Below are 25,089 nucleotides of genomic sequence, written 5' to 3' on the forward strand. Positions count from 1 at the left end.
TTTTCGCATCCCGGTGTCCCAAACCAATCGATGTTTGTTAACGAATGAAAAATAATACTTTAATTTAATTTAATTTTATAGAAATAATTCATTAAATTTAAATGTCGATATATAAGTGGGTGAGACGGGACTGAGGATGTCAAGTTAGGACAGGTGATCACATCCATATTGGGTGTATTGATTGTATTCATCAAACATGTTCTACAACTTTTATTTTACACTTTCTAAATCTATTGGGTTCCATGCGGATCTAATTAATTATCTAGGTTAGTTAAAGTTCATGATATATTTAGTTTCAATTTTGACAAAAAGAAGATGTATGTATCTGTTATTTATTTTCAGACATTATTGACTTTTACACTTACTAACAGTGTAAAAGTTTTTTATATATCTGTTATTTATTTTCAGACATTATTGACTTTTAAATAAAATAATACAAATGAATAGCGGAGACTGTGTATAAATTTTACACTATCAGCTCATATATATTATGAGAATAATGTATCTCCTTATATCAGAAGATAATTTATCTCCTCTAGCCAGTAAAAATGTGACATGTATGCTATTTTGTTTATTTTTAAAAATATTTTTATAGAAAAATGATGAAACATGACACATGTCATGATTTCACTGGCAGTAGGAGATAACTTATCTCCTTATACCAGGTGATACTTCATTCCCATATATTATATTCTTCAATTTATTAGTTATTAAATTAACTATATGACAAAATGTTTTAAATTATATATTTAGTCGTCATCTTTAATATGTAAGTTTCACCAATTGTTTGTGAAGAATTTTGAAAACATGATTAGATGAGCAGAAGTCGCGTGATTTTTGAGAATTCGTGTGCATTGGTTGGAAAAAAAATGAAAGATTAATATTCAATGTAAGGGAAATTTTTGACACATGGTGTTAACAGGTCCTAACTCAAGTCAGATATGTCAATTATTTCTAGAATATTTTCGGGTATGTTTGGTATATTGTATTTCGCTTGATAGCATAAGCAAATATGAAAATACAATACATTATGTTATTATCACATACACAGATACTATTGATCAATAGTGATATATTTGGGGATTTTACACCCTACGCTATTTGAACTTGTAATTTTCTTTTTGTTTGGTTTTGCCCCCTTTCATCACAAAATAAACTAACATCAATAGTGTAAGAGTTTTTTACATTATCATTGTATCATCTGTCATTCATTTTCAGTCATAACTAACTCTTAGATAAAAATAATATAAGTAAATGGTGAATAATACACTAACTATATATAAATCTTTACAACAGTTGCTATATAGATATTATACTCTATATATTAATAGAAAAAATTTATCACTTTCGAGATCTTTTATATGCAGCACTACAAGTTTAAAAAGCCAGATGCGGGATCCAGCAGATCTTGGTCATTCTAATATTTGCAAGTTTGTTTATAAGAAAATTAATGTTTATTTTTCTAAAACTCTCATAAAACATTTGATTATACACTATTTTAATAAAAAAATAAGTAAACAAACATAAAGTATATCACGTGAAATATAAAAATGAAATCAAATTAAGTTATAACCAATCTAAGAACAAGCATTTCACAGATAGCAGTACAAAGAAACAATAAAATGCAAGGTAAAATATATTTGACCCATTAAAAGAAATAATCCTGAAAATAATGGGAAGCAGGGTGAAGAAATGTCTATATGCATCCCTAAGGACATGAAATTTTCTCATATACCTAGTCTCCTTAAAAAAGAGGTAACATGTCCTGTTCCAGAATGCCTGATCCAGGCATGCTCAAATGTAATGGAGGATAGTCACTTTTTTCTAAACCAAAATTGCCCACAAAAGGTAGGCATCATTCATGCATACAGGGTTCGCCGGATTCTCCGTAAATCTGGATAGTCATGTGAGAAAAGCAAGAAGCAAGAACAGCAAAGTCCAGGTTATAATGTCATATAGTGAGCTTGATCACCAAATTCTGTTTTTGAGCCAGAAAAGTACAAAGACAACTCCCAAAACAATAGCAACAGGGGCCCACTTCCGAATCAGAGCCTACAGCAAAGGTTTTGTTTTAAATTATATAACCACAATCCAAATACTAGATGATTATATACTTATATTTAAGAGAAACTGTAAACATGATTAAGGGTTTTGTCTACAATGTCAAATTGACAGTAAAGGGAAACATTCAACCAAAGATAGTAATAAGAATAGTCCTAACCCTGCATGTACAAACCTCAGTAAAACTTATTATATTAACCTATTCATTATCGGAGGCATGGGCAATCTAGGTTCCTGAACTTAACAAATAGAAAGCCTATAATTGACCCGGTGAGTGCCATTTGAAGATAGCCAATCTAACTCTATATGACAACCAAATGGGAGACATAAACCAAAACCAGCACAAACATATATCTATCTAATGATATTTCAGACAAGGCCCATAAAAAATGCTTAGCTCTCTAAAGACAGAATCTGCCATCACATGCTTCTAATTTCTAAGTAAACTATAAAAGCAAAGCTCAGTAAAAACTATTTACAACTGCACCAAGATATTTTCCATGGAGGCCAAAACCAAATTAACTTGCATCAACATCTAAATGAAAAAAGAAGCCTATGCTACCAAAATCATTGAATATCATGTGCTTGATACAGCACAATGACTAACCTGACGATTCAAATCTCTAGCCTTATCAGCATAGATGCGAGACTCTGATGATAATCGATTGGACATTTGGCTGACCTCTGCATGTTAAATTTGGAATCAAATGTAGAACATAAATTTTGATACCACTCAAGGAAGTAAAAAAAGAAGCATAATGTAACATACAAACAGAAACTTAAACTGCATGAGAAGTGGAAATAAGAGGGGAGCAACTATCAGGAAAGGTGGAAGAAAAGCAGAAGCATACGAAGTTAATGTTGTCAAGATAAAACGTACATCCTATAGTTAAGAATCATCTTTGTCAAGAACCAACTACCCCATAAGCTTAAGTTGTTAGGTGAAGGATCATGAATGATTTTATATCTTACCACAACCCTCACACAAGAGCCCTTTGGATTTTGATATATATTTTTAAAGAAAATAATTCAGTAAGAAAAAAGGACTCTTGCATGAGGGTTGTGTTAAGATATAAAATCATTCATGATCCTTCACCTAACAACCCTCCCCGCTTGGATGCCTATCACTTTGAAATAAAGCTCCAGACCAAATGCTACCTTTTTATAATAAAAATAACTGAATTTCAAAAGAAGGAAAGACTGCAATTTGGCAAACCCAACTACAATAGTTGAATGCATAGGAGAGGCCTAACTTTCATATCCTATTCTAATCAACAAGGTCTGTGACTGAATTTTGATGATACAGCATAAAAATTCAGAAGAAGACAAAATGCTAAAACTAAATTATTCAGAAATTTCAAAAAATATCTTACGATCCAACTGTTCACCAACACCAAGAACTTCCTGCACATTTCGAGTCATTATCTGGTGGACTTCATAGAGTTCATCATTCAACTTTGCAATATTGCGCTGAGTATGGGTATCCTGGTAAAGTTTCTTGGTTTTGTGTATAAATGTATCTTTTAAACATTTATAAGAGGAAAAAAGGGCAGATTAAACACCAGAGGAAAATGACAAAAGAACTACAAAACAAATATGATAGTACAGAAACTGATATCTACCGAACTTAATGAAGGCATATGGTCTGGCAGCAGTTTCAATTTGAGACCCATTAACGCGCTCAAACTCATTCCTGAGCTCTTCAAGATATTGAAAAGCAAGCTTCTTAGGGTATGCACGATCACACATCGTCAAGTAACAGACACGTCCTTCTATAATATAACTAAAATTTTGTCAAGGAGACTTTAGGCTATGAAACTCTTCAACATAAAGTTATTGAGTAAAAGAAGTCATGGTAAAATGTAATTATTACACGCACGCACGAACACATATATCATAGCAAAACAAAAACAAACAGCAATATCTTCTAATGTCCAAAACCAAAATATTTTCAGTTATAAACATAAAAAGAAATGTGTGAATACATAAAATGTTGTGATTGCCCAGGCAAGCATATCGTGTCTGTGTGCGGGAATCTTAATAACAGCACATTAATGACAGCAAGCTAAACACATTTCCAAAAAAATGCTTTCTATTGTACCCTTTATCATTATCGATTCTCATACAATTACTATTACTCATGATTAATGTTACACTTAGTTACTAGATGTACTAACCACACACTATAATAACATAAAAGCAGGGAGACCAAAACAATATGCATACTACCAACCACCACAGGAAAATTATGGAATATATACAAAGAAGGATACTGGAAAATATAAGGGCCAGTTTCAACCGACATCCTTGATGCCTCATTATGTCCTCGTGAGAGATTCTTAAACAACGCTTTAACTTGCTGTTTGTAAAATTCTGCATCTTTAATATCACGACCATCATCCAGTCCTTCGGCTAGTGGAAGACCATCCATAACACGAGCAATCATAGTCAACTTCACCATCTTTCTGATTTCACAATCTCTCTCAGTCTACAACTTCACACTGCAACACCAATCCAAAAGGCAGCAACAAATCAAACTTGGTCAGGGTACTCACTAAAAATAGTGTCTCGAAATATTTTCCTTTACTTTCCTTCATTCAGTAATTAACTAAGGTACTAAAAATATTTTATAAATCAGTCACTGTCAGAAATCAAAAAATCCAAACTTTAAACAATTCCAAATTTCTTTTCCCCCTTTTGGATAGGAATTCATAATGCAAAAAGTTATACTCCAAATCTTGTATTAAAATACAAATAATATAAACAAGCCATCATTGAAAAGTGTAAAAACGCGTACAGCACAAAAAAAAACACATGAATACACGACAAAGCAGCGTATTTCGTCGTTACTTTTAGGATTAACTAACTGAATGTGAAAGATCTGATAAATCTTGATTAGGAAAAAATGGCGAGGAAACCTAATTCAGAGTAAAGAAAACGTAATTCAGATAATGCAGGGTTAAATAATCGAAATTGGAAGTAGGTAGAAGAGAGAAATTAGTTTAATTTTGAATTTGGAAAAGAAAAGGAGAATTTTGGTAGGTGTAAAGAGGTGATGATGAAAGAGTGATGGAGGAGAAACCTGAGAAAGGAGAAGGAATGGGTTGGCGCAGTTATGGATGAAGTGGGGAAGAGGAAGTGGAAATCTTGGTTGGTTCAAAGAAATCAAAATGGTCTTTCAGAATTTTGAACGAGAAAGGAAGCTGAGTTAGAATTGCTCTTGTGTTTACTATCATTTAATGTTTTTTTATTGATGGACAAGATTTTTTCTATTTACTTTATAAGAAAATTTTATATTATAATATCTATATCTATACTAAATATCTATATCTATACTATATATCTATATCTATACTATATATCTATATTATTCTATACTTTTATATTTGTAATTTTCACTTCTTATTTGTCCTTCACATTATTTAATTTTTACAAAAATCATATAACTTTAATTAATCACCACCAAAACATTAATTAACCATAATATCATGATGTTGATTCCTGTATTAGAAAGAATTTTCAAAGCATATTTCCTTTGGTTCATTGAGATGTCAGACTGATTTCTGGCAATCTTAAACCCAAGGAAGAATTTCAAATTGCCTAAGTCCTTAATTTTAAAAGCTTCATTCATTATGGTTCTAATGTGGTTGGTTTCATCCAAATTATTGTCTGCTAGGATGATATCATCAACGTACACAAGTATTATGGTGACAAAGATGGCAGAGGTCCATTTAACAAATAGGGAATGATCACGTTTGCACTTCTTATATCCATGTTTGATTAAGAAATTAGATAATTTGGAAAACCACTGCCTACTAGCTTGCTTGAGACCATATAGAGATTTTTCTAATTTACAAACATATGTAGGATTGGAAATGTTCATACCAGGTGGAGGAGTCATATAGACTTTCTCAATGAGATCTCCATGTAGGAAAACATTGTTGACATCCAATTGCTTAAGATGTCAGTTGTGTATAGAGGATAAGGCAAGGAGTAACCTAACTGTGTTTATCTTAGCTACAGCAGAAAAGGTTTCTATATAGTCAATTCCTTCTGTTTGTGTGTACCCTTTGGCAACAAGTCTGGCCTTATATCTCTCAATACTCCCATCAGACTTATATTTGATTTTGAAGACCCATTTACATCCTATAGCTATTTTATTTTTAGGTAAAGGGGTAAGAGACCAAGTATTATTAGATTCTAAGGCTTGTAATTCCTTCTTAATGGCATCCTGCCATTTTGGATCTTTAATGGCTTGGTTATATGTTCTAGGTTCTGTCTCAACAGTGGCTGCCAAGATACTAGATTTATATGATGAGTCCAAGGACTCATATGATAAGTATGAGGTTGTAGGATACTTAGAGGTATCTATAGGGTGTTTATTATGCATTAGAGCACAGTGGTAATCCTACAAATATGATGGAGGTTTAGAGACTCTATGACTTTTTCTAGTATGTTCTGGGTCAGAAGGATTATATTGTTGAGCATTGTCCTCAGAATGAGTGGTTAGGTCTCCTACTTGATTACTAGAATCATTGTTAGTTTGAGGATTATTAGATGGCATAAACAAAGTGTCATCATAAGAGTTAGTAGGATTGTTGATGTGAGGTCTAAGGCTATCAGATGTTGATGTTTCCCTAGGTTTGTAAGGAAAAATACCTTCATGGAATATCACATTTCTGTTCACTTGCAGTGCCTTAGTAGAGAGGCTTAAAACAATGTATCATTTAACACCATCCTTATATACTAAGAAAAGACACTTAACAGCCCTAGGATCTAATTTATATCTAGAGTGACTTGGAGTTCCAGCATAGCATAAAGAACCAAATACCTTAAGATGCAATAAATCTGGCTGTTTCTTATACACACTCATAAGGAGACATGTTATGCAAAATAGGTGTAGGTAACAGATTAATAACATAAACATCATGTTTAACAACATATGACCAATAAACTTTGGGCAATTGGCTTTATATTAAAAGAGCCTTTGCTACATTCGACACATGTTGATGTTTTCTCTCAACCACATCATTTTATTGAGGTGTGTAGACACAACTAGTTTGATGTAAAATGCTCTTTGAAGAGTAGAATGACTTCATTAGAAATTCATGTCCATTATCACTTCTAATGGTTTTTATTTTGCTAGAAAACTGGTTTTCAATTAATGCAGTAAAGTTTTGAACAAGTTGAGAGATTTCATATTTATTCTTCATCAAAAATATCCATGTGAACCTAGTATAATCATCTACTATGGTCAAAAAATATTTATGGCCATGTATAGAAATTATAGGAAAAGGACCCCATATGTCCATGTTCACAAGATCAAAGCAATTTAAAGATTTGGTATTATTAAGAGGAAAATGAAGCTTTCTTTGTTTAGCTTGGTGGCAAATGTCACAAATTCGTGATTTATTAGATTTAAGAAAAGGAAATTTATTCATAAGAACATTCATATTATCATGAGAAACATGCCCAAGTCTATAGTGTCATAGTTCAGAATCAAAAATGTTAACATCATCAATATAGGTAAAGTTGATTTTGTGAAAGAATTTAACAGCTTTTAGTATGTATAGCCCATTGATGATCCTAGCTGTACCAATCGTCCTCAAAGAGATCTTGTCCTGAATTTTACAGCATGATTTATCAAAAGAAACAATGCATGATGTGTAGGTGACTAATCTAGGGATGGAAATCAAATTATATGAAAAAGAAGGCAAATACAGAACCTTATGTAGAATTATGTTCTGCAAGATAGGGACAGTTCCAGATATCTTGGCTATGAGTTGATTTCTATTAGGTAATCTAACTATGATTGGTTTGATATCATGGTATATATAAAATAAAGAGAAAGTGGAGCAAACATGGTCAGTTGCTCCACTGTCCAAAATCCAAGATTCACTACAAGAATTGATATTGCATATACCTGGATTGTTTATATCAGGAGTGATGGTTGCTGCAGAGAGTATGTTGGGGCTGTTTGTGACAATTTAATAGCTCTGTTGTTGTGCATTAGTGGAGTCTCTTTGTTGTAACATGGTGACAAGTCCATTGCACTGTTCTTGACTTAGTCCAAAAATGTTGCTCCCTTAATCATTAGTTTGATGGTTATCTTGTTGTGTGTCACTGTTTGTTCTTTCAGACTTTAAAGAGTTAACTTGTTCATTCTTTGTGAATTGAAAATTGGCTGGGAAGCCATGAAGCCTATAGCAATTCTCCATGATGTGTCTAGTCTTTTTACAGTGGGTGCAGAATTTGGTATTTTCCGAATTCTTGGTCCAAGAACCTCTTCCAGATGGTACATAGGTTCCTCTTCCAAGAGTTCTGCTATTACCTCCTCTGCTAGATGATCCTCCTCTTCCAATTTCCCAAAATTGCCATGGTTTTTCCATATGAATCATGTCCATAAATCTGTCTTTCTTGTTGAATTACTAAGGCAAGGACTTTGCTCATGTTAGGTAGAGGCTCAATGAGCATTATTTGAGATCTAACTCCAGTGTATGTGTCATTGAGCTCCTTTAGAAATCTGATTGCTTTGTCATATGTTCTACATTTCTTAATGTCACTCAATGCTTCACATGTGCATTTTGGGCAGGGCCTGAAATTGTCTAGCTCATCCCATAGGATTTTAAGTTCTGTGAAATAACTATTGACATCTAATCCTCCTTGTCTTAAATTGGCTATTGACTCTTGAAGTTCAACAATTCTAATGAGGTTATCTTGAGAGAATCTTTCTTTGAGTCCTTCCCAAACCTCATGGGCTTTGTCTATCCAAAGGATACTTTGTGAGATGGAGGGTGATACGGATCTTGTGATCCAAGATATCACAATGTTGTTAGCCCTTTTCCAAGTAGGATATGTAGGATCAGATCTCAGTGGCATCTGAATTGAACCATCAATGAAAGGGATTTTATTTTTAGAACTGAGGCTCATGATCATAGATCTTGCCCACTGGTAATAATTCTCCCCATTTAATAAGGATGTAACAAGAACTGTGGCTGGACTTTCTGAAGGATGGACATAGAAGAGTGAATATGCGATATGTGGTGGATTTGGTGAATTTGTGTTTGGTATGATTGAGGCCATTGAATGTAGCAGAGCTCTTTTTGAAAAAGAACTCTGATACCATATAAAAGAAATATGGCTATGAACAAGAAGATGAGTTGCAAAGAACTCAATAAGTAATGAATAAGAAACTTCTATTATTGAAGATGAAAGAAATGAAGAATATGTAAAGTATGAATCTTGAAAGAGTATTTAAAAACTTACTTTGATTAACTAACCTATGTTCTATTTATAGAAAGGAGGAAAGGGTATCTAACTAACATAACTAACAAAACTAATTCTATACATGTGCAAAATAAAGAATCCAAGATGCTGACTTAGGTGATATGAAGTTGTTTGAAATCTTGTGCAACTTGGTTTAAGCTTGGTGAAATGAGGATGCAAAGTTTGGACTGAGTTGACACATATGCAGAGTGATCCTGACCTTGCCCTGGTGCTGAACTGTCTTGGCCTTGGCCAGATGTATGACTGCCTTGGCCTTGGCCTGGTGCGTGACTGTCCTGGCCTTGGCCTGGTGCGTGACTGTCATGGCCAATGACTCTGGCCTTGGCCTGGTGCAGGATGGCCTTGGCCTTGGCCTGGTGCAAAGTTAGCTTGGTCTTGAGATATATTGGCTAATACACTTCTCATATTTTTTCACTAGTAAAACAATTTGTAGCAATCAGAAGCATTGGTGTATTACTAAAATAAAACAAGTTGGTTATTGAAGTCTGCAAGCTTGTTTGTGCATGAGTTCATGGACAGAAATTCAGTAGTAGTGCAGATTGATATTCTCGAGAGTCATTTGCATGTTCTGATGAAGGTCATGGACTGATCTCTTCTTTGATAATAGCTACTATTAATCTATTATTTCCTTCATTGCTCACAATTTTTTGCTATTCATTCTCGTTTCTCTATGCTCAAAATGATTGATTGTAGTGCACGGGATCAGGAAACTGTCATTAGGATAGTCTATGAAATGTCGGTAACTATAGGAACGTGAGTTCATCTCTGCATCAACAGTAACAAATCATAAAGAAAGCCATAGTCCAAGATGTTACTGCGCCGTTCTATTTTTCGTTATTGTTTTCAGGTGCTTACTACGTCTGCTTTTCTCTTTATCCGGGGAGAATCCCTTTTTCGTACTTAGAAGATATCCAAATGAGATTCATGAAGAACTATGGTAGAGTGGCCAATTATGCACCAGCTTATGCAATGAATGATGAGTTTTCAAGGGTTTTACATCAGCAAATGGAAGTTTCTTCTAGAAATCATAGTATTGATACCCTCAATCGTGTGAAGGGTGAAGTTGGTGAGGCAAGTGCATTTGAAAGAAAAATGTGTCCTCATTATTTTATTTGTCTAGCAAATTGTGTGATGTGAGAACAGAACACCATATAAGCTAATCAAATTTCAAGATTTGATAGGTGATGTTGTGTCTAGTTTATATAACATGCAACCCTATTTTCTGTTGGCAATTTCCTTCTCCCTTGTTCTGATGTTAGGCATCGACTGCAAGTGATGGATAACTTATTTAAACATATAATCTAGTTTATAAAACAAAAACGAATCTGGTTTATGATACTAAAGAAAAACACAAATGTTATAATATGATTTCGATATATTTGATTTTGCCCCTCAGTTTGTACTTTCAGCATAAATGAATGCCACGATGTGAGTTATTATAGGATTTATCTCCACACAAAGTTTACAAGCTAAGCAAAAGTGGCACCTTCTACTTGAAATTTTATGGTGCCTTTACAAGGAGAATGGCTAATCCCAATGAGTGGTGGCCGAAAGGTCTTACTAGCTAAGTTATATACATTTTTACCGGACGTTGATTACTTTACAAACATGTTTCCGAAGAGCGTATTGGATTTCATGATATTGTAATGTGTTCATTTTTTGATGTTGTGCTATCATGCATCTGTTATTGTTGAAGTCTCTTCACTGGGTGGCATTAGAACTTTTATTCTGTCATACAGATACACACTATCATGGTGGATAATATTGAGAAAATATTGGAGAGAGGTGATCGGATGGAACTTTTAGTTGATAAGACATCAACAATGCAAGACAGTGCATTTCACTTTAGGAAGCAGTCAAAACGCCTTCGAAGAGCTTTCTGGATTAAAATTTTCAAACTCCTGTGAGTAATTTTTTTTATATGCTTAATATGAAAATGTGGAAAATTGTCCTCTAAATTAAACATGCAAAGGTGTGTTTATCCTTATTAGATTATATAGTAGGTTGAGATTTCCATGCACTTTATCAAATCAAGGTGAATACACTCTAGAGACAAACAAGCACCAGCACAACTTCATGCACTTGCTCACTCTATAGACAAACTCACTTTATAGGAGACTTGTCGGAATAATATATATTTTGGGAAGTGTATGATTTGGGGTTGTTAGATTGAAGCTGTCTAAAGGCGAGAGTGCAGACTTCTCTCTCTTTTCTATCCTTGCCTTAACTGTATCTGATTTTTTTAATCTTTGACAGGGTGTTGTTGACACTCTTGATTGTTCTCTTTCTTTACCTTATAATCGCTACTTGTTGTGGAGGTATCACTCTACCGTCGTGTGGATCGTAATTGACACTGTTGTTGGTTTATATATCTTAAGAGCCCTGCAATTAATCAAGATGATTCCTGTAAATATGTACATTGGAGCGCACTTCACTTCAGTATTCCATGTTCAAATTTCTTGAGCTTAGTGGAGAATTTTGATGAAGGGTTCTCAAACAGTTACATATATTTTCTTTTTCTGTCCTTCATGGTTCTGTATTATAAAAATTACGTGTTGTTACATGATAAAGTGCGCTATTCTATGATTATGGGGCATCCTTTTGTAAATGTGTTTTTCTACTTTTGTTAATTTAGATTTAATTTTTTTCTAGCTTAATGCATTTACTTCTATGATTATATGGCATTTTTAATGCTTAGTTTTTTCATAAATAAAAATTATTCTAGTTTGATGTTTTTTTGTTCTTGTAGCACAAGTTGTGTGATTAATAGAACTACAATTTTCATTTGTAAATTGATTATTTATTTTGCATCCAATCCTGGTACAAACAATGATCGTATACTCTGCTACATCAAAACTATCCCAAAATCTTAATTGTTGCACAAGCATCTACATACAAGATTTTGTACATGTTCAAGTCATTTCTTGCATATATTTTTTCAACTAAACATGTCATATTTTAATAAAAATACTTCTTATTTATGGGCCCCTCCTATGATTTTTTTAATCAACGGGGCTTAATTGCCAAGAAAAAACAATTACATCAAAACAGCATGAGGAAAAGCAACTCTCCCAATCTTATTGAGGGATAGGATCAAGTGAGGGATAGGATCAAGTGTATATGAACACCTATTTGCCTCCCTAAAGCTGTGCTTCAAATGGACCACTCAATTCAGCTTTAACATTGATCGGATATGAGACATAATGGAGAAGCAGTGGCGGGACTTGTTGCAGTGGCCTTCCACCACATTGATAGCAATTCTAGATGGTTCCCAGTATCGGTTCCAGTAGGATTTCGACTTTTTTGTGCCAGGCACGAGAAATTCTTTATGCATTGACAATATTTACATTCATATTTAATTATCATTAACTCTTTAAAAAAATAATGTAAATAAATGATAAATGTTCTACTAACTGCATATAAATTTTTACATTGACAATAGATATGTCTTACCCTCACTAGACGTTCTCCCAACCCAATTTAGCAACACCCAAAGTGTGTTGCAAATGCATGAGGTAATAAATTTGCAACCTTAGGATAAATATGCAATATAAGATACAAGTAAACACGCACGTGCGATCCATTTTGGGAAAGTGGGCACGTGGTATGGATAATTCCTGTTCAACGTAACGTGGCAGTTCCCTGTCCTCACAGTTAAAATGTTAATTCCCCTTATATTTTTCCCCAATCTCTTTCTCTTTCTCACTTCTTGTTTTCTGTTCTTGCGATGTATTCAAAAACCCTAATCTCACTTTCCATTAATTTCTTCCCATAACACGTTTTCATCTCTCTTTCATGTGAGTCACTGAGTCAACCACACCTCTTCAACTTCATCACCCATCATTAAATTCAAGATTTCAATTCTCTGGTGGTTCTTCTTCGAATCCAAATCCAAACCGTTCTGGTGGGTCCACTTCAGTAGTTGTTAGTGAGAAGGTTGAGAATAATGGTGATTTTAGTAAGGCAAAAAGTGACGATCTTTCGACAGGGAACCTTCATTTTGAGCAGAATGATGGTTCATGTGATGATGAAGTTGTTGTTAAGAAAGATGTTAAGGATGTGGATGTAGTGAAAGAATCGACTGGACTAAGGATTGCGTCAGAAAACGAGGGCAAAAGTGGGGGTTCTTCTTCTCTTGCTGCGGGCAGTGGTAGTTCTTGTCCACCACCACCTCCTGTTCCACCTCCTGTTCCACCTCCTGTTCCACCTCCTGTTCCACCTCCAAAGCCTTCAGCAGCTAACATAAATTCTGGCAGCATTGGATCATCTCGGAGAGCATCTGTGTGGCCTGTTGTTTCGGCTAGGACTTCACCTGCTGTATCTCGACCTTCTTCTCCCAGGTCTCATAATGAAAGTGATGGGTACAATAGTGCTGATGAACAGAAGCCACACTATGTATCAACTTATGATGATTTAGTGGTAAGTTGATGAACAGAAGACCAGTTCTCATGGGTTTCTATATTGCTACTAATACTTCTAGATGATTCTTTTAGGCTATAATGCGTGAACTGATTCAAATAAAATACTAGTCAGGAATATCAAATAATTTGCTTCACATGTTTATAATGTAATATAATAACCATGGTAATTAAGTAACTACTTAATTATCGCATATTATAAAGGCATACTTGTTTCTTCGCAGTTATGGACACAAAGTAATCGGCATATTATAAAGGCATACTTGTTAACTAGGTTATTATCTTTTTAGAACATAGAGGTGCTATTATCTTGTAACTTAATCAGTTTATTTAGTTAACAGTGGTGTGTCTTTTGCATATGATACCTGTCATTAATGATCATTCATACTTTATGTTGGAAACTCTGTTGGGTTGTATCTTTAAAGCCTTGCTTCGATACACTTAATGTATTCTTGTATGCTCATATTTGCCAAATTTCTGTTTGAAGGTCTACGTTGATAAGCAATACTGTTGCCTGACAGCTTTTACTAAGATCTTTCTCATGTCTATTAAAAATTCAAATTTGATGGGATATTGACATCTATGACAGGAAAGAGAGCGGCATTTTGTAATTGATATCAGAAGGGCTAAAGGTTATGAAGTTAAAAAAATGATGGAGGATGGAAATTGTCTTTTTCGTGCTATCGCCGATCAGGTGTATGGGGATTCTGAATTGTATGATTTGGTCAGACAGATGTGCATAGATTATATGGTATGATGATGCTTTGTTTTGTACATATTTTTGGTAAATATTTGATACTGTATCTGCTTCAATTCACTATAACTGAAAATATTCCTATCATTAGCATATCGGATTATTCATTTTTTAAATACAATAGGCACCATTTAGTGTTTTAAGAATCCGGGGAGCGTGCGACCCAACCCGATTTAGAGCACAATTTGTGATGTTGCAGACTCGGACAAATCACAATTCCAGTGATTCTGGAACGGAAACAAAACCTCTAACAATTTGTATCGCTGGGGGTGGAAAATGTATCGATCACAAATCGTATGGTACTGCTAACACCAGTACAAAGAGTATTGGTCCAGAAAGTTTTAATTTAATTATCTTTAGCATTTGTTGTTCTCAATGAATTATTGACATTTTACATATTGAGGAAAGCCCCACCTATATACTTTTAAAAGACTTTTAATATTGCAATTTTACAATATCATATTTCAGAAGATTTGTTTTTGGGTATCAGAATTAGTGTTGGCTTATAGAAGGTTTAATTGTGCCTAGAATTTAGTATGTGAATGCTGGAATCTCCAAACAATAATAAATGATAGAGTTGGGCTTTTAAGGAGGAAAATCAATAAAAATCAAGGTCTAAGAATTATCGCTGTTAATTGCTAAAATTTGCTGGATATGATTTTTCTTATTTTGTTTTTTATTAAAGTATGTTGATTCCCTCTGCTGATTCTATTAAAAGTTGTATTTGTTTCGAGTTAACTTCATATTATGGTATGTCATTTATTATTTGTAACTTATTTGGTGGTTCATTAATATCTGTCACTCAGCCTGGTTTTTTGTGTATAGTATGTTTATCTGCTTGATGACACATTCTGGATGTTTCTCCCATTCAAACATTAGTGCAGTTTTTGAGAACTGCAAAGGATTTAATATTCACTAGTTTTTTCTTTTCTTTCAGGAGCGGGAGAGAGACCACTTTTCTCAGTTTATAACTGAAGGCTTCACATCATACTGTAAGAGGAAGAGAAGGGATAAGGTATGTGACAGTATAGGTTTGGGAAACTATTGTTTCTTGATAGTTGGTTCATGGAAAAACCAATATTTGATAGTCCATAAGGATTTTACGTTTGAATACCTTCTTTGTTTCTCTCCCTTTTAATTTAAAGTAGATTGTGTGGGACATTGCTTAGGATACAAACATGCCAAATTTCCTTCTTGTTTAATGACTTCTATAACACTTTAAAATGGTATACTCTCAAAGCTGTACACAAGGTGTATGATTAATAGAGTGGGTAGTTGAAAATGCATAAATGCTTTAACATACCTGTTAGTCCAAATCCATATGTTGGTTGAGGTTGTTCACTTGCCTCAACCTTTTTTCTTTCGTTTGTACAACATTGATTTTGAAGATCTATCTGTATTGTGAAATTGTTGTGGTTTTCTTCACTTTTCATATCTACATTAAGATATGTTGATTTAGTTACAAAAAGAGGTAACTTCCTTTTGTAACCTGTCATTGATGAATCTTGAGTTATTAAAATGAATGTGTGCAATCATTACTTAAATGATATGTATTTGTGTTGTCATCATTAGTAGGGGTGGCAATTGGATGGGTTTGGATTTGAATCCTAATGGATGGATAGAAAACTATCCATCAATCCAAATAAATCCATTACATCACATTTTTAAATTATCCAATCCATCCATTCTATCCATGTATCCATTTTAATGGATTGGATGGATGGATATCCAACCCTTTTTTTTTTAATTTGAACAAAACATTTTAATAAAGCAATTTAAAGAAAAAAATTCTTTTAAATAATATTATTTAATAAAGCATTTTTAAATATCAATTTTAAAAAATATTTTTCTTAACAAACACTTTTAAAAAATGTTTTTTTGATAAGCAATTTTAAAAGGTGAATTTGTGAAATTTTTTTATAACCACTCTTAGTAGCAAGAATCTCTGGTGCAACATAATTGGTAGGGGTGTAAAAGTCTGGTTCAGTTTTTGACGCAATTTAATGACCGAACTGAACACAAAGATATGGTTCGGTTCGATTAACCGCAAATTTTATTTAGGAATTGAACTGTTCATTAGTGGTTCGGTTCCGCAGTTTTTCAACTTATTTAAAGAAAATCATTTAAGAAATAGTTGAACATAATTTGCAAAGTATAAAGTCAACTAAATGAATACTAAACATCAATAATAAAATATTTAATACTCTTTCTAGTAAAACAATAATAATTCAACATCTCAACGCACTACAAACTTGAAATTTTAGTCCACAAAATCTTCTAAAATGTTCAACAAAATTTAAGAATGACAAATTTGGTACCAATATTTTAGTCAAACAGTAACACCTTATACTCCACATCATTAGTAATTTTTATTTTATTTTTTTTTGGATGGATTGGTTATCCATCCAAATGGATATAACAATGGATATCCATTGGATATAATGGATGGATTTGAATCCATCCACTATCAATATCATTCATTGGATTATATCCATTTAAATCCATTAGTTCTAACAGATGGATTTAGTTTGGATGGATTTTGGATTATGGATAATTTTGTCACCCCTAATCATTAGGAATAGTCGTAGTTAAGTGGTTTACTATGACATTTGACTTGAATCTTAAAAAAAGTGCTTTTAGTTGGATTCTGAACATTACAAACTGTGGAGAAATTAGTTAGGTGAACACGGCAGCTTGAAAAGTTGGTTCCTCCATTTTCTAGCAGTCTAATATAAATTTACCATTGGAGGATATTGTAAGATACCTATTAGGAACTAACTCTGTTATAATTGTTAATCGACATTGATAACAGAATGTTAATTGTAATTAAGAGGAGTGACTTGTAAATAAAGAATGAATGGTCATCTGGAGAAAATTAGGCACTTGGGAGAGACTAGGCTTTCGAATACCTGGAGAAGTGTGTGAATGTGAGACTGAGAGATGTCTTTCTCTTTGTATCTGGTTCAGCATCTCTCTGATGCTAATACAGAATTGCCGCTGATTAACAAAACATCATTGTTTTCATAATATCATGTCTGGTTCTGTTAGAAATTTAGAAACAGGATAAAAATATAATTTCTCTTCTCCCTTCCTTGACACAATGTACAGCATATCTCTTTGTTTAATGTCCTGTATATGTTAGATAGTGTCAAAACTTTATTGCTTTATTCATTAAGAGGTTTTGATTAACTCAAATTTGAGTTTTAGAGTTTCTAATTCTTTAATCAATGCTAGCAATGTGGTTTTGTCCTCCAAAGGAATTTGACATCAAAATCTATATTACCTCTGGTCCTTTTTCAGAAAATCCTTATTCTCATGATTACGGGAATTCTTTGAACCCTCACTCAGATAAAAAATGTCAACTGAGTTAGTGGATCTACGCTCCTGCCAATGGTGTTCAATTTTTTAGCCCAGCATCGTGTAGTTTTCCTCACTTATTTTTAGGTAGTAGTAATATCACTTACAGGAATATGTTTGTATGTGGCCATGCTTGCAGAAAAAGTTACATGCACTATTAGTTTGGTTCTATTGTCTTAGTATTATTATTTTTATATGAAAGAGTTCCATTGGCTACACACTCCAGTCTCTTGATACTTCTCAGTTATTCATCTCCCATTTTGTGAAGTGCACGTGTATAGTTTTTAAACTTAAAATTATAGTTTTACATAGTCATTTGAAGAGTAAATCATAACAGTAGCCTCTTGTATTGTAGCCTTGTAGGTGTTGAGCTTATGATGTGGGTAATCATGAATATTAGCATTGGCTAATTTTTTTATGGATACATGGAAATAACCTTGTCAAGTATTGGACACTTGAAAATGGGTTTAATTTTAGCTACATTGATGAGTTGTCAGAGGCTCGAAATCTCCACCCATCCTAACCATCTAAGTTAAGTGATGGTGTTTAAACGTGTGCTTTTTGCATGGCAATACTGCCACTGTTGCGGCACAATTTTAGTATTTTTTTATGAATTGAAACATGAGTAGATAAATTGCATTTATTGTTTTTCCCCTGTACATGTCAGCTTTCATCCTCTCCTTTCAGTCCTGTTGGCTGTCAGATATAGACTCCATTCATCTCTACCACCTTGCCTTTGTATTCCTTTTGAATGTTATATAAAATGCAGTTTTAGTTGGTTGCTTAGAATGTGTTCATAGCCTGGCTATAACTTTCCAATTTAGGCATAAACATGTGTTCATTTTTCTTGGCAGGTCTATGGGAACAATGTTGAGATCCAAGCCATGTGTGAAATGTATAATCGCCCCATTCATATATACTTCTACACTACAGGTATGACTTCTGTTTGTAACTTTGATGGTGGTAAATTATAAATGGGTTTTGTCGTATTCAATAACATCAACTAAATATGCAGAACCTATCAATATCTTTCAAGGAAGCTATAACACTGACACACCACCAATCCGATTGAGTTACCATCATGGGAATCATTACAACTCCCTTGTTGACCCACGACGCACAACAATTGGTGCTGGACTTGGGTTATATAATTTAAAATAAAGAATATGTTGAATGAAGGAATAATCACTCCTAGCACAAGTCCTTTTTCATCTTCAGTTCTTTTAGTTGAGAAGAAGGATGGGACATGGCGTTTTTGCGTTGACTAACGCGCCTTAAACTCGGCAACTGTTCGGAATAGATTCCCAATCCCTACTATAGATGAGCTCCTCGATGAACTTAAAGGTGCAACTATTTTCTCTAAGGTGGATCTTCGTTCAAGGTACCATCAAATATGTGTCCAACCGGAAGATACTCACAAGGCAGCCTTCCGAACTTTTGACGAACATTATGAGTTTTTAGTTATGCCATTTGGGCTAACTAATGCACCAGCCACTCTTCAGGCTGCAACGAATGATCTCCTCATACCATATCTACGACGATTTGTATTGGTTTTTTTTATGATATACTTAACTACAGTTCGTCCTTAGATGATCACCAAGTTCATTTGAAAATTATTTTGGACCTATTAGTATCTAACCAATTTTACGCCAAGTTGTCTCAATGTTCATTTGGTGTTTCTTCAGTTAGTTACTTGGGGCATATCATCTCTCCGGCAAGAGTCCAACCAGATCTTGACAAAATTCAAGCCATGTGTGACTGGCCTCAGCCCAAATCCCTCACAGCCCTTAGAGGTTTCTTGGGCCTCACAGGATTCTACCGTAAATTCGTTAAGCATTATGCTACGCTTGCCACTCTTCTCACGGATTTACTAAGACATCAGCAGTTTACATGGGGTACACAGGCTCAGCAGGCCTTTACAGAATTAAAAGAGAAAATGACCACCACCCTAGTCTTACAACTCCCCGATTTCACCAAACCATTTGCTGTAGAAACTGATATCTTGCAAACTGATGTCTTGTAGAAACTGGTGAAGCATCCTATCAATATTATTATACGTATAAAAACACATGTCTTGCAAAGAAAAATATAAACTTTTTGTTAAGGAAATGAGAATAACAAATCACAAAGCATAAAACTTCAATAGATTTAGCATTTTTTTCGAATATTCAATTAAAAAGAACAAAAATAATTAAGTTTTATCTCATTCGAAACAGAAGTAAGAAATTAGAAATTCAAAGAAAATATAGGAAACCCGTGGGTGCCCATTTTACCTGTGGGTATCCAGAAATACCCGCAAAAAACCTGCACGAAGTACCCGTACAAGTACGGGCGAATATGGGTATTGCTCTCCTATTTCGAAATGGGTAGCAGGTAGCTACTACCCGTGCCCGCTCGTGCCTGTTGCTATCCTTATACTTACTCAAGGATTAATTTGTGTTGCTAACTCTGATAAAAAAATTAATATGTGAGGTAAAAAGGAATAAAAATAAATCATGAATAAGGGATTGGTAATCTTCAAGCAAAATAAAACTATAAATTATGAAATTTATTTTTATAATAATTGCAATTAAACTGAGATTGTAATATATGTTGCAGATTAGCTTTTCCCTTATTACATTTCTTGCAATATTAGCTGCATATAGTGGACAAACAACATATCTACGAAAATTTCCAAGGTTGTGCATACTTGTACTAAGCATGGGGGCAAGTGTATATTCCAGAGGTCAATTATATGTTTATGACTGGTTGCATTGCAGTGAGTGTTGCCTTCAAGACCACAGAAAAAATTATTCTCGCATATGGTAATTATACTTATCAACTTTCTGTTCTTAGATTGTATTTTACAGATTTCTAGGATGAAGAGTGATATTCTCATACTGGCTTTATAAACATCATTTTCATAAAAAACATAACTTTTTTAATCATGATTAAAAATTTGGAGTGAAATGTTGTATTGGTAAAATGGGAGTGCATCTGATGTTTCATTTTTTGTACCATTTTATATATCATCACTTCTACTTAGTTGAAAAAAATTATATAAGTTAAAATTGTAATTATTAAATATTTTTCTGATCAATCGTATCTTTGGACAAAGAGTGACACAAAGGAGTGAGACTGCAGATATGTACCCAGTAAAACCAATATGAAATGAACATTTTCCTTATCATATTAGGATATATGTTGGCACATCATGACAAGTGACAATGTCTTATGTTTGATATAGGGATTGTAGTGGTTTGTGACATGGTGATCACAACATACTTGTTTATCTTATAATGTTGGTTACATGGAAGAAAAACACATGACTAGTTGCTTTCTTCGTTTTGCCATTTAGTAGTATTGAGTTTGTCTATTTATCATCTTAACTAACCAAGTTCATAGGAGGTGGTTTTCTTCCTATTGTATTTGCTATCTTCTTGACCATGATCATGAGTATCTGGCATTATGTTCACAAGGAAATATACATGTTTGAACTCAACAACAAAGTTTCCCTTGATTATTTGACAGAACTAACCAACAACCCAAACTGTAAAAAGATAAAAGAAATGAAGAAGATATTATTGAAAAGTTACACATTACAATAGAAGAGCTTATAAAGCAACAGAAACAAAACATATTAGTAACTGCATAAAGCCGTTACTAACACTAACAACTTACAACATGTGCAAATAACAATTAGCACATGCTAATTGTTAATTGGCACATGTTAATTGCTTCAGCAATACAACTTAACTAACTCTATTCTCTAATATACCCCCCTGAAACTGAGGGTAGTTGACTAAGGATGCTAAGTCAACTACTTTAAGTTGCTTTCTTAGAGTTAGAAATCTATCAGTAGCCAAAGGCTTAGTGAGCACATCAGTTGTCTGAAAATCAGAGGGGATGTGTTTCACTTGAAGGGACTTGGCTTGAATCCTATCTCTTACAAAAAATAGAGCAAGCTCTATGTGTTTAGTTCTGTTGTGGAGAACAGGATTGTGAGACATGCTCACAGTGCTGAGATTATCACACAAAATGAGAGGGATCTGATGTGGAATCTTGAGTTCTGAAAGCAAGGACTCAACCCAAATCATTTCTTAAGCAGCAAGGGCCAGACTTATGTATTCAGCTTCAGTGCTTGATCTGGAGACTGTTTGCTGCTTCTTGGACCACCAAGTAACCAGATTAGGTCCAACAAACAAGCAAGCCCCTGATACAGATTTTCTGTCATCAGGGTCAGTGGCCCAATCTGCATCACATAAGCCTGTGAGAGTGATAAGAAGAGAGGAGACTGATACAACAACCTTGAGATGTATGCCAAAGCTGAGAGTTCCTTGTAGATATCTTAGAATCCTTTTTACAACAATCCAATGTTGGTCAAGGGGATTACCCATGAACTGGCACACCCTATTCACACTGTAGGCTAAGTCAGGCCTAGTGATTGTAGCATATTGAAGAGCTCCAACTATTGATCTGTACAGAGTAGGATTGTCAAATTGTTTAGACTCTGATATGGATAATCTCCAAGTGGTTGCCCTGGGAGTAATGTTGGATTTGACAGATTCCATATTGGCTTTCTAGAGAAGGTCTTTGATGTACTTTGTTTGAGTGAGGATCAGAGATCCATCTTGAAGGTGTTTGACCTCAATGCCTAGAAAGTAGTCTTCTTTGAGAGCAAAAGTAGAGCTTAGTTTGTGAACTAGAGCAACATCCATTCAGTTGCTTGTTCGCGTACCCGGAATTGGACTTTTGTATTCTGAGCTTGTTCAAGGCATTCCTCCTATTTTTCCACACTTCATTGCTAACCTACCATCCATCCATTCAGTTGTTGTGTTTGTTTCAATCAAGACAATTCCTATTAGTAAAGTTGAATTGGAAGAGAGGAATTTGTTTAGGCAAGTGGAGCCTAAAAAGTATAGAATATTTCGTTGTGTTGTGAGGTATGGTTATAATGATTTATATGAGGATTCTGTGGAGTTTGAGAATCAACTAGTAGAAAACCTGAGAGAATTTATTAGACAAGAAAGATTTATACTTGATACTAAGGGGAAACATCAACAATTGAACAAGTACCTATAGTTGAGACTGAGATGGAAGACATTTTACAAGGTATGTCATTAATAAAAGGAAAAGATGTACATAGTGTAATGAAATGTATGATAATATATTTTTATTTTCATTAAAGATAATATAGTAATCATATTCATTACGGGTACTCGCGACTACGGGTATCATAATACCCATATCCGCTCGTATGTACCACAAATATTTTTAAAAACCTGTTTTTTAAACTCGCATATACTCGTACTTGTGCCCGTACGGGTTTAAGTAGATGTCTGACCATCATTAAACACAACATGTCCTATCCCATATGTGTGTATTTGATTTTATTTATATTAATAAATTTCTTTCCTCATAAAAAATTATATATATATATATATATACTTACTTGAACATGAATGTGACTTAAGCATTGATAAGTCTCGTTCATACAAGCTATGAAAAGTGACAATTATGAAAAGTGGCTCAATGTTATGAAAGAAGAGTATAAATCAATGGACGATAATATAGTTAGGAATCTAGCTGAGTTGCTCGAGGGTTCAAAACGAGTTGGCTGTAAATGGGTCTTTAAGACCAAGCGCGACTCGAAAGGCAACATTGAAAGATATAAAGTTAGACTTGTCGCCAAGGGTTTCACTCAAAATGAGGGCATTGATTATAAGGAAACTTTCTCTCTAGTTTCAAAGAAAGATTCTTTAAGAATTGTTATGGCATTGGTGGCTCATTATGACTTAGAACTTCACCAAATGGACGTAAAGACCGCATTTTTGAATGGTGACTTAAACGAGAAAGTTTATATGAACCAACCCGAAGGGTTTGTGACCACAGGAAAGGAAAATCTGGTGTGTGAATTAAATAAGTCAACAACTGGACTTAAACAAGCTTTTAGACAATGATACATAAAGTTCAATGATACCATTACGTCATATGAGTTTGTGGAAAACACTATTGATTGGTGTATCTACATGAAAGTTAGTGGGAGCAAGTTTATAATATTAGTCCTATATGTCGACGATATTTTGCTTGCAGCAAATGATAAAGGGTTGTTACATGATGTAAAGAAGTATCTCTCTAATAACTTTTGAAATGAAGGATATGGGTGAGGCATCCTATGTGATAGGAATAGAAATATTCTGTGATAGATCACAAAGACTGTTGGGATTGTCTTATAAATGATATATCAATAAAGTGTTAGAGAGATTCAGAATAGAAAAGTTGCTACTACAGAAGCTAAATAGTAGCAGGAATTTAGGGTTAACAAGTTCATTGGGCTCAAAGGCACCAGGCCCAAAGTTCACAAAGAAATTAAATAACATAAGAAAATAGAATATTTTACATTGGACCTAGGTGTATCAATGTTGGTCTTCTTAGTAATCGGACCTCCATCAGAAGATCTATTTTACATTGGAATCTGTAGCCACACATGCATCTTCAGATCATGTTACTCTCAATGATTTAAATATTATTAGTCAATAATAATAATACTTTACTTTTGATTTGCCACCCCTCTAGTCTTGATAAGTCCACTTCTAAATTATTTATTTAGAGTGAACATGCATACTATTAGAGTATTAGTTGTTTCACCACTGAACAATCCTTCTTATATTTTGCTAAAATTGTAACTTAACACACATACACGCACCTATGTATATACCAACACGTACACTACTTTTAAACCCATCAATAATATTGTGTGAAATTTACGCTTAACTACTGAATAGACAATGTGTTTATATAACTTAGATAAAAGCAGTATATGGAAATGTAGAATTATTTTGGTAGGAGTAAAGGGGTGATGTTGAAAGAGTGATGGAGGAGAAACCTGAGAAAGAAGAAGGAATGGGTTGGGGGAGATGCCACCGTTATGGATGAAATGAGGAAGTGGAAATCTAGCTTTGGTTCAAAGAAATCAAATTTCAGAATCTTGAACAAGAAAGGAAAGTAGAATCAGATTTCCTTGTGTCACTTTTACTATCATTTAATGATATATGATTATATGGAAATGAATGTGTAAATGGTTTTTATTTAAGTATTAGAAAATGATTAAATAAAATTAATTAATAAGGTTTTAATGTCCATTTAAATGTGTAATTATAAGATATATTTCATTTAACATTTTAAAATATATTCTGAAAGTTAGCAAGTACTACAACATTTGAAATTGATAAT

The 25,089-nt window shown here is 33.9% G+C and overlaps 4 protein-coding genes across 8 annotated transcripts; 2 read left to right on the forward strand and 2 right to left on the reverse strand.

The window, feature by feature from the left end:
- LOC109360849 (25.3 kDa vesicle transport protein-like) lies at window positions 1,619-24,817 on the reverse strand. Of its 5 annotated transcripts, none has more exons than XM_019606007.1 (7): window positions 24,743-24,813; window positions 4,496-4,562; window positions 4,335-4,462; window positions 3,684-3,844; window positions 3,435-3,581; window positions 2,669-2,745; window positions 1,619-2,052 (listed from the first exon to the last, which is right to left on the reverse strand). In XM_019606007.1, exons 2-7 carry the CDS (start codon window positions 4,520-4,522, stop codon window positions 1,969-1,971), a joined length of 624 nt encoding a protein of 207 aa, XP_019461552.1. In that variant the 5' UTR covers window positions 4,523-4,562; window positions 24,743-24,813; the 3' UTR covers window positions 1,619-1,968. The 5 variants fall into 5 exon arrangements, with proteins under 5 accessions (XP_019461552.1, XP_019461550.1, XP_019461549.1 ...); XM_019606005.1 differs by lacking the exon at window positions 24,743-24,813 and adding exons at window positions 5,144-5,161; window positions 5,200-5,273 and having other exon boundaries at window positions 4,335-4,562; XM_019606004.1 differs by having other exon boundaries at window positions 4,335-4,562; window positions 24,743-24,817.
- LOC109359656 (vesicle-associated membrane protein 714-like) lies at window positions 9,651-11,814 on the forward strand. Its single transcript, XM_019604352.1, has 3 exons — window positions 9,651-9,711; window positions 10,196-10,419; window positions 11,088-11,814. The coding sequence occupies exons 1-3, from the start codon at window positions 9,651-9,653 to the stop codon at window positions 11,253-11,255; spliced, it is 453 nt and encodes a 150-aa protein (XP_019459897.1). The 3' UTR covers window positions 11,256-11,814.
- LOC109359657 (OTU domain-containing protein 5-like) lies at window positions 12,552-21,700 on the forward strand. Its single transcript, XM_019604354.1, has 6 exons — window positions 12,552-12,615; window positions 13,151-13,767; window positions 14,356-14,517; window positions 15,458-15,535; window positions 18,732-18,810; window positions 18,893-21,700. The coding sequence occupies exons 1-6, from the start codon at window positions 12,552-12,554 to the stop codon at window positions 19,036-19,038; spliced, it is 1,146 nt and encodes a 381-aa protein (XP_019459899.1). The 3' UTR covers window positions 19,039-21,700.
- LOC109359658 (uncharacterized mitochondrial protein AtMg00810-like) lies at window positions 21,957-22,427 on the reverse strand. Its single transcript, XM_019604355.1, has one exon. It carries the CDS (start codon window positions 22,425-22,427, stop codon window positions 21,957-21,959), a length of 471 nt encoding a protein of 156 aa, XP_019459900.1.

The sequence above is a fragment of the Lupinus angustifolius genome, chromosome LG11 (assembly GCF_001865875.1).
Source record: "Lupinus angustifolius cultivar Tanjil chromosome LG11, LupAngTanjil_v1.0, whole genome shotgun sequence".
NCBI classification, from domain to species: Eukaryota; Viridiplantae; Streptophyta; class Magnoliopsida; order Fabales; family Fabaceae; genus Lupinus; species Lupinus angustifolius.

Bases quoted from the DNA above. Each gene is read 5' to 3' on its own strand.
- LOC109359657 (XM_019604354.1), top strand. From the start codon at position 12,552: ATGGAGAAGCAGTGGCGGGACTTGTTGCAGTGGCCTTCCACCACATTG. The intron at 13,768-14,355 runs GTAAGTTGATGA...CATCTATGACAG, and splicing joins CAACTTATGATGATTTAGTG to GAAAGAGAGCGGCATTTTGT. The intron at 18,811-18,892 runs GTATGACTTCTG...CTAAATATGCAG, and splicing joins TATATACTTCTACACTACAG to AACCTATCAATATCTTTCAA.
- LOC109360849 (XM_019606004.1), bottom strand. From the start codon at position 4,522: ATGGTGAAGTTGACTATGATTGCTCGTGTTATGGATGGTCTTCCACTA. The intron at 3,582-3,683 runs GTAGATATCAGT...AATGTTTAAAAG, and splicing joins ATATGCCTTCATTAAGTTCG to ATACATTTATACACAAAACC. The intron at 2,053-2,668 runs GTTAGTCATTGT...CCTTTGCTGTAG, and splicing joins CTAGAGATTTGAATCGTCAG to GCTCTGATTCGGAAGTGGGC.
- LOC109359656 (XM_019604352.1), top strand. From the start codon at position 9,651: ATGGCCAATGACTCTGGCCTTGGCCTGGTGCAGGATGGCCTTGGCCTT. The intron at 9,712-10,195 runs GTTAGCTTGGTC...TATTGTTTTCAG, and splicing joins TGGCCTTGGCCTGGTGCAAA to GTGCTTACTACGTCTGCTTT. The intron at 10,420-11,087 runs GCAAGTGCATTT...TCTGTCATACAG, and splicing joins TGAAGGGTGAAGTTGGTGAG to ATACACACTATCATGGTGGA.
- LOC109359658 (XM_019604355.1), bottom strand. From the start codon at position 22,427: ATGGAATCTGTCAAATCCAACATTACTCCCAGGGCAACCACTTGGAGA.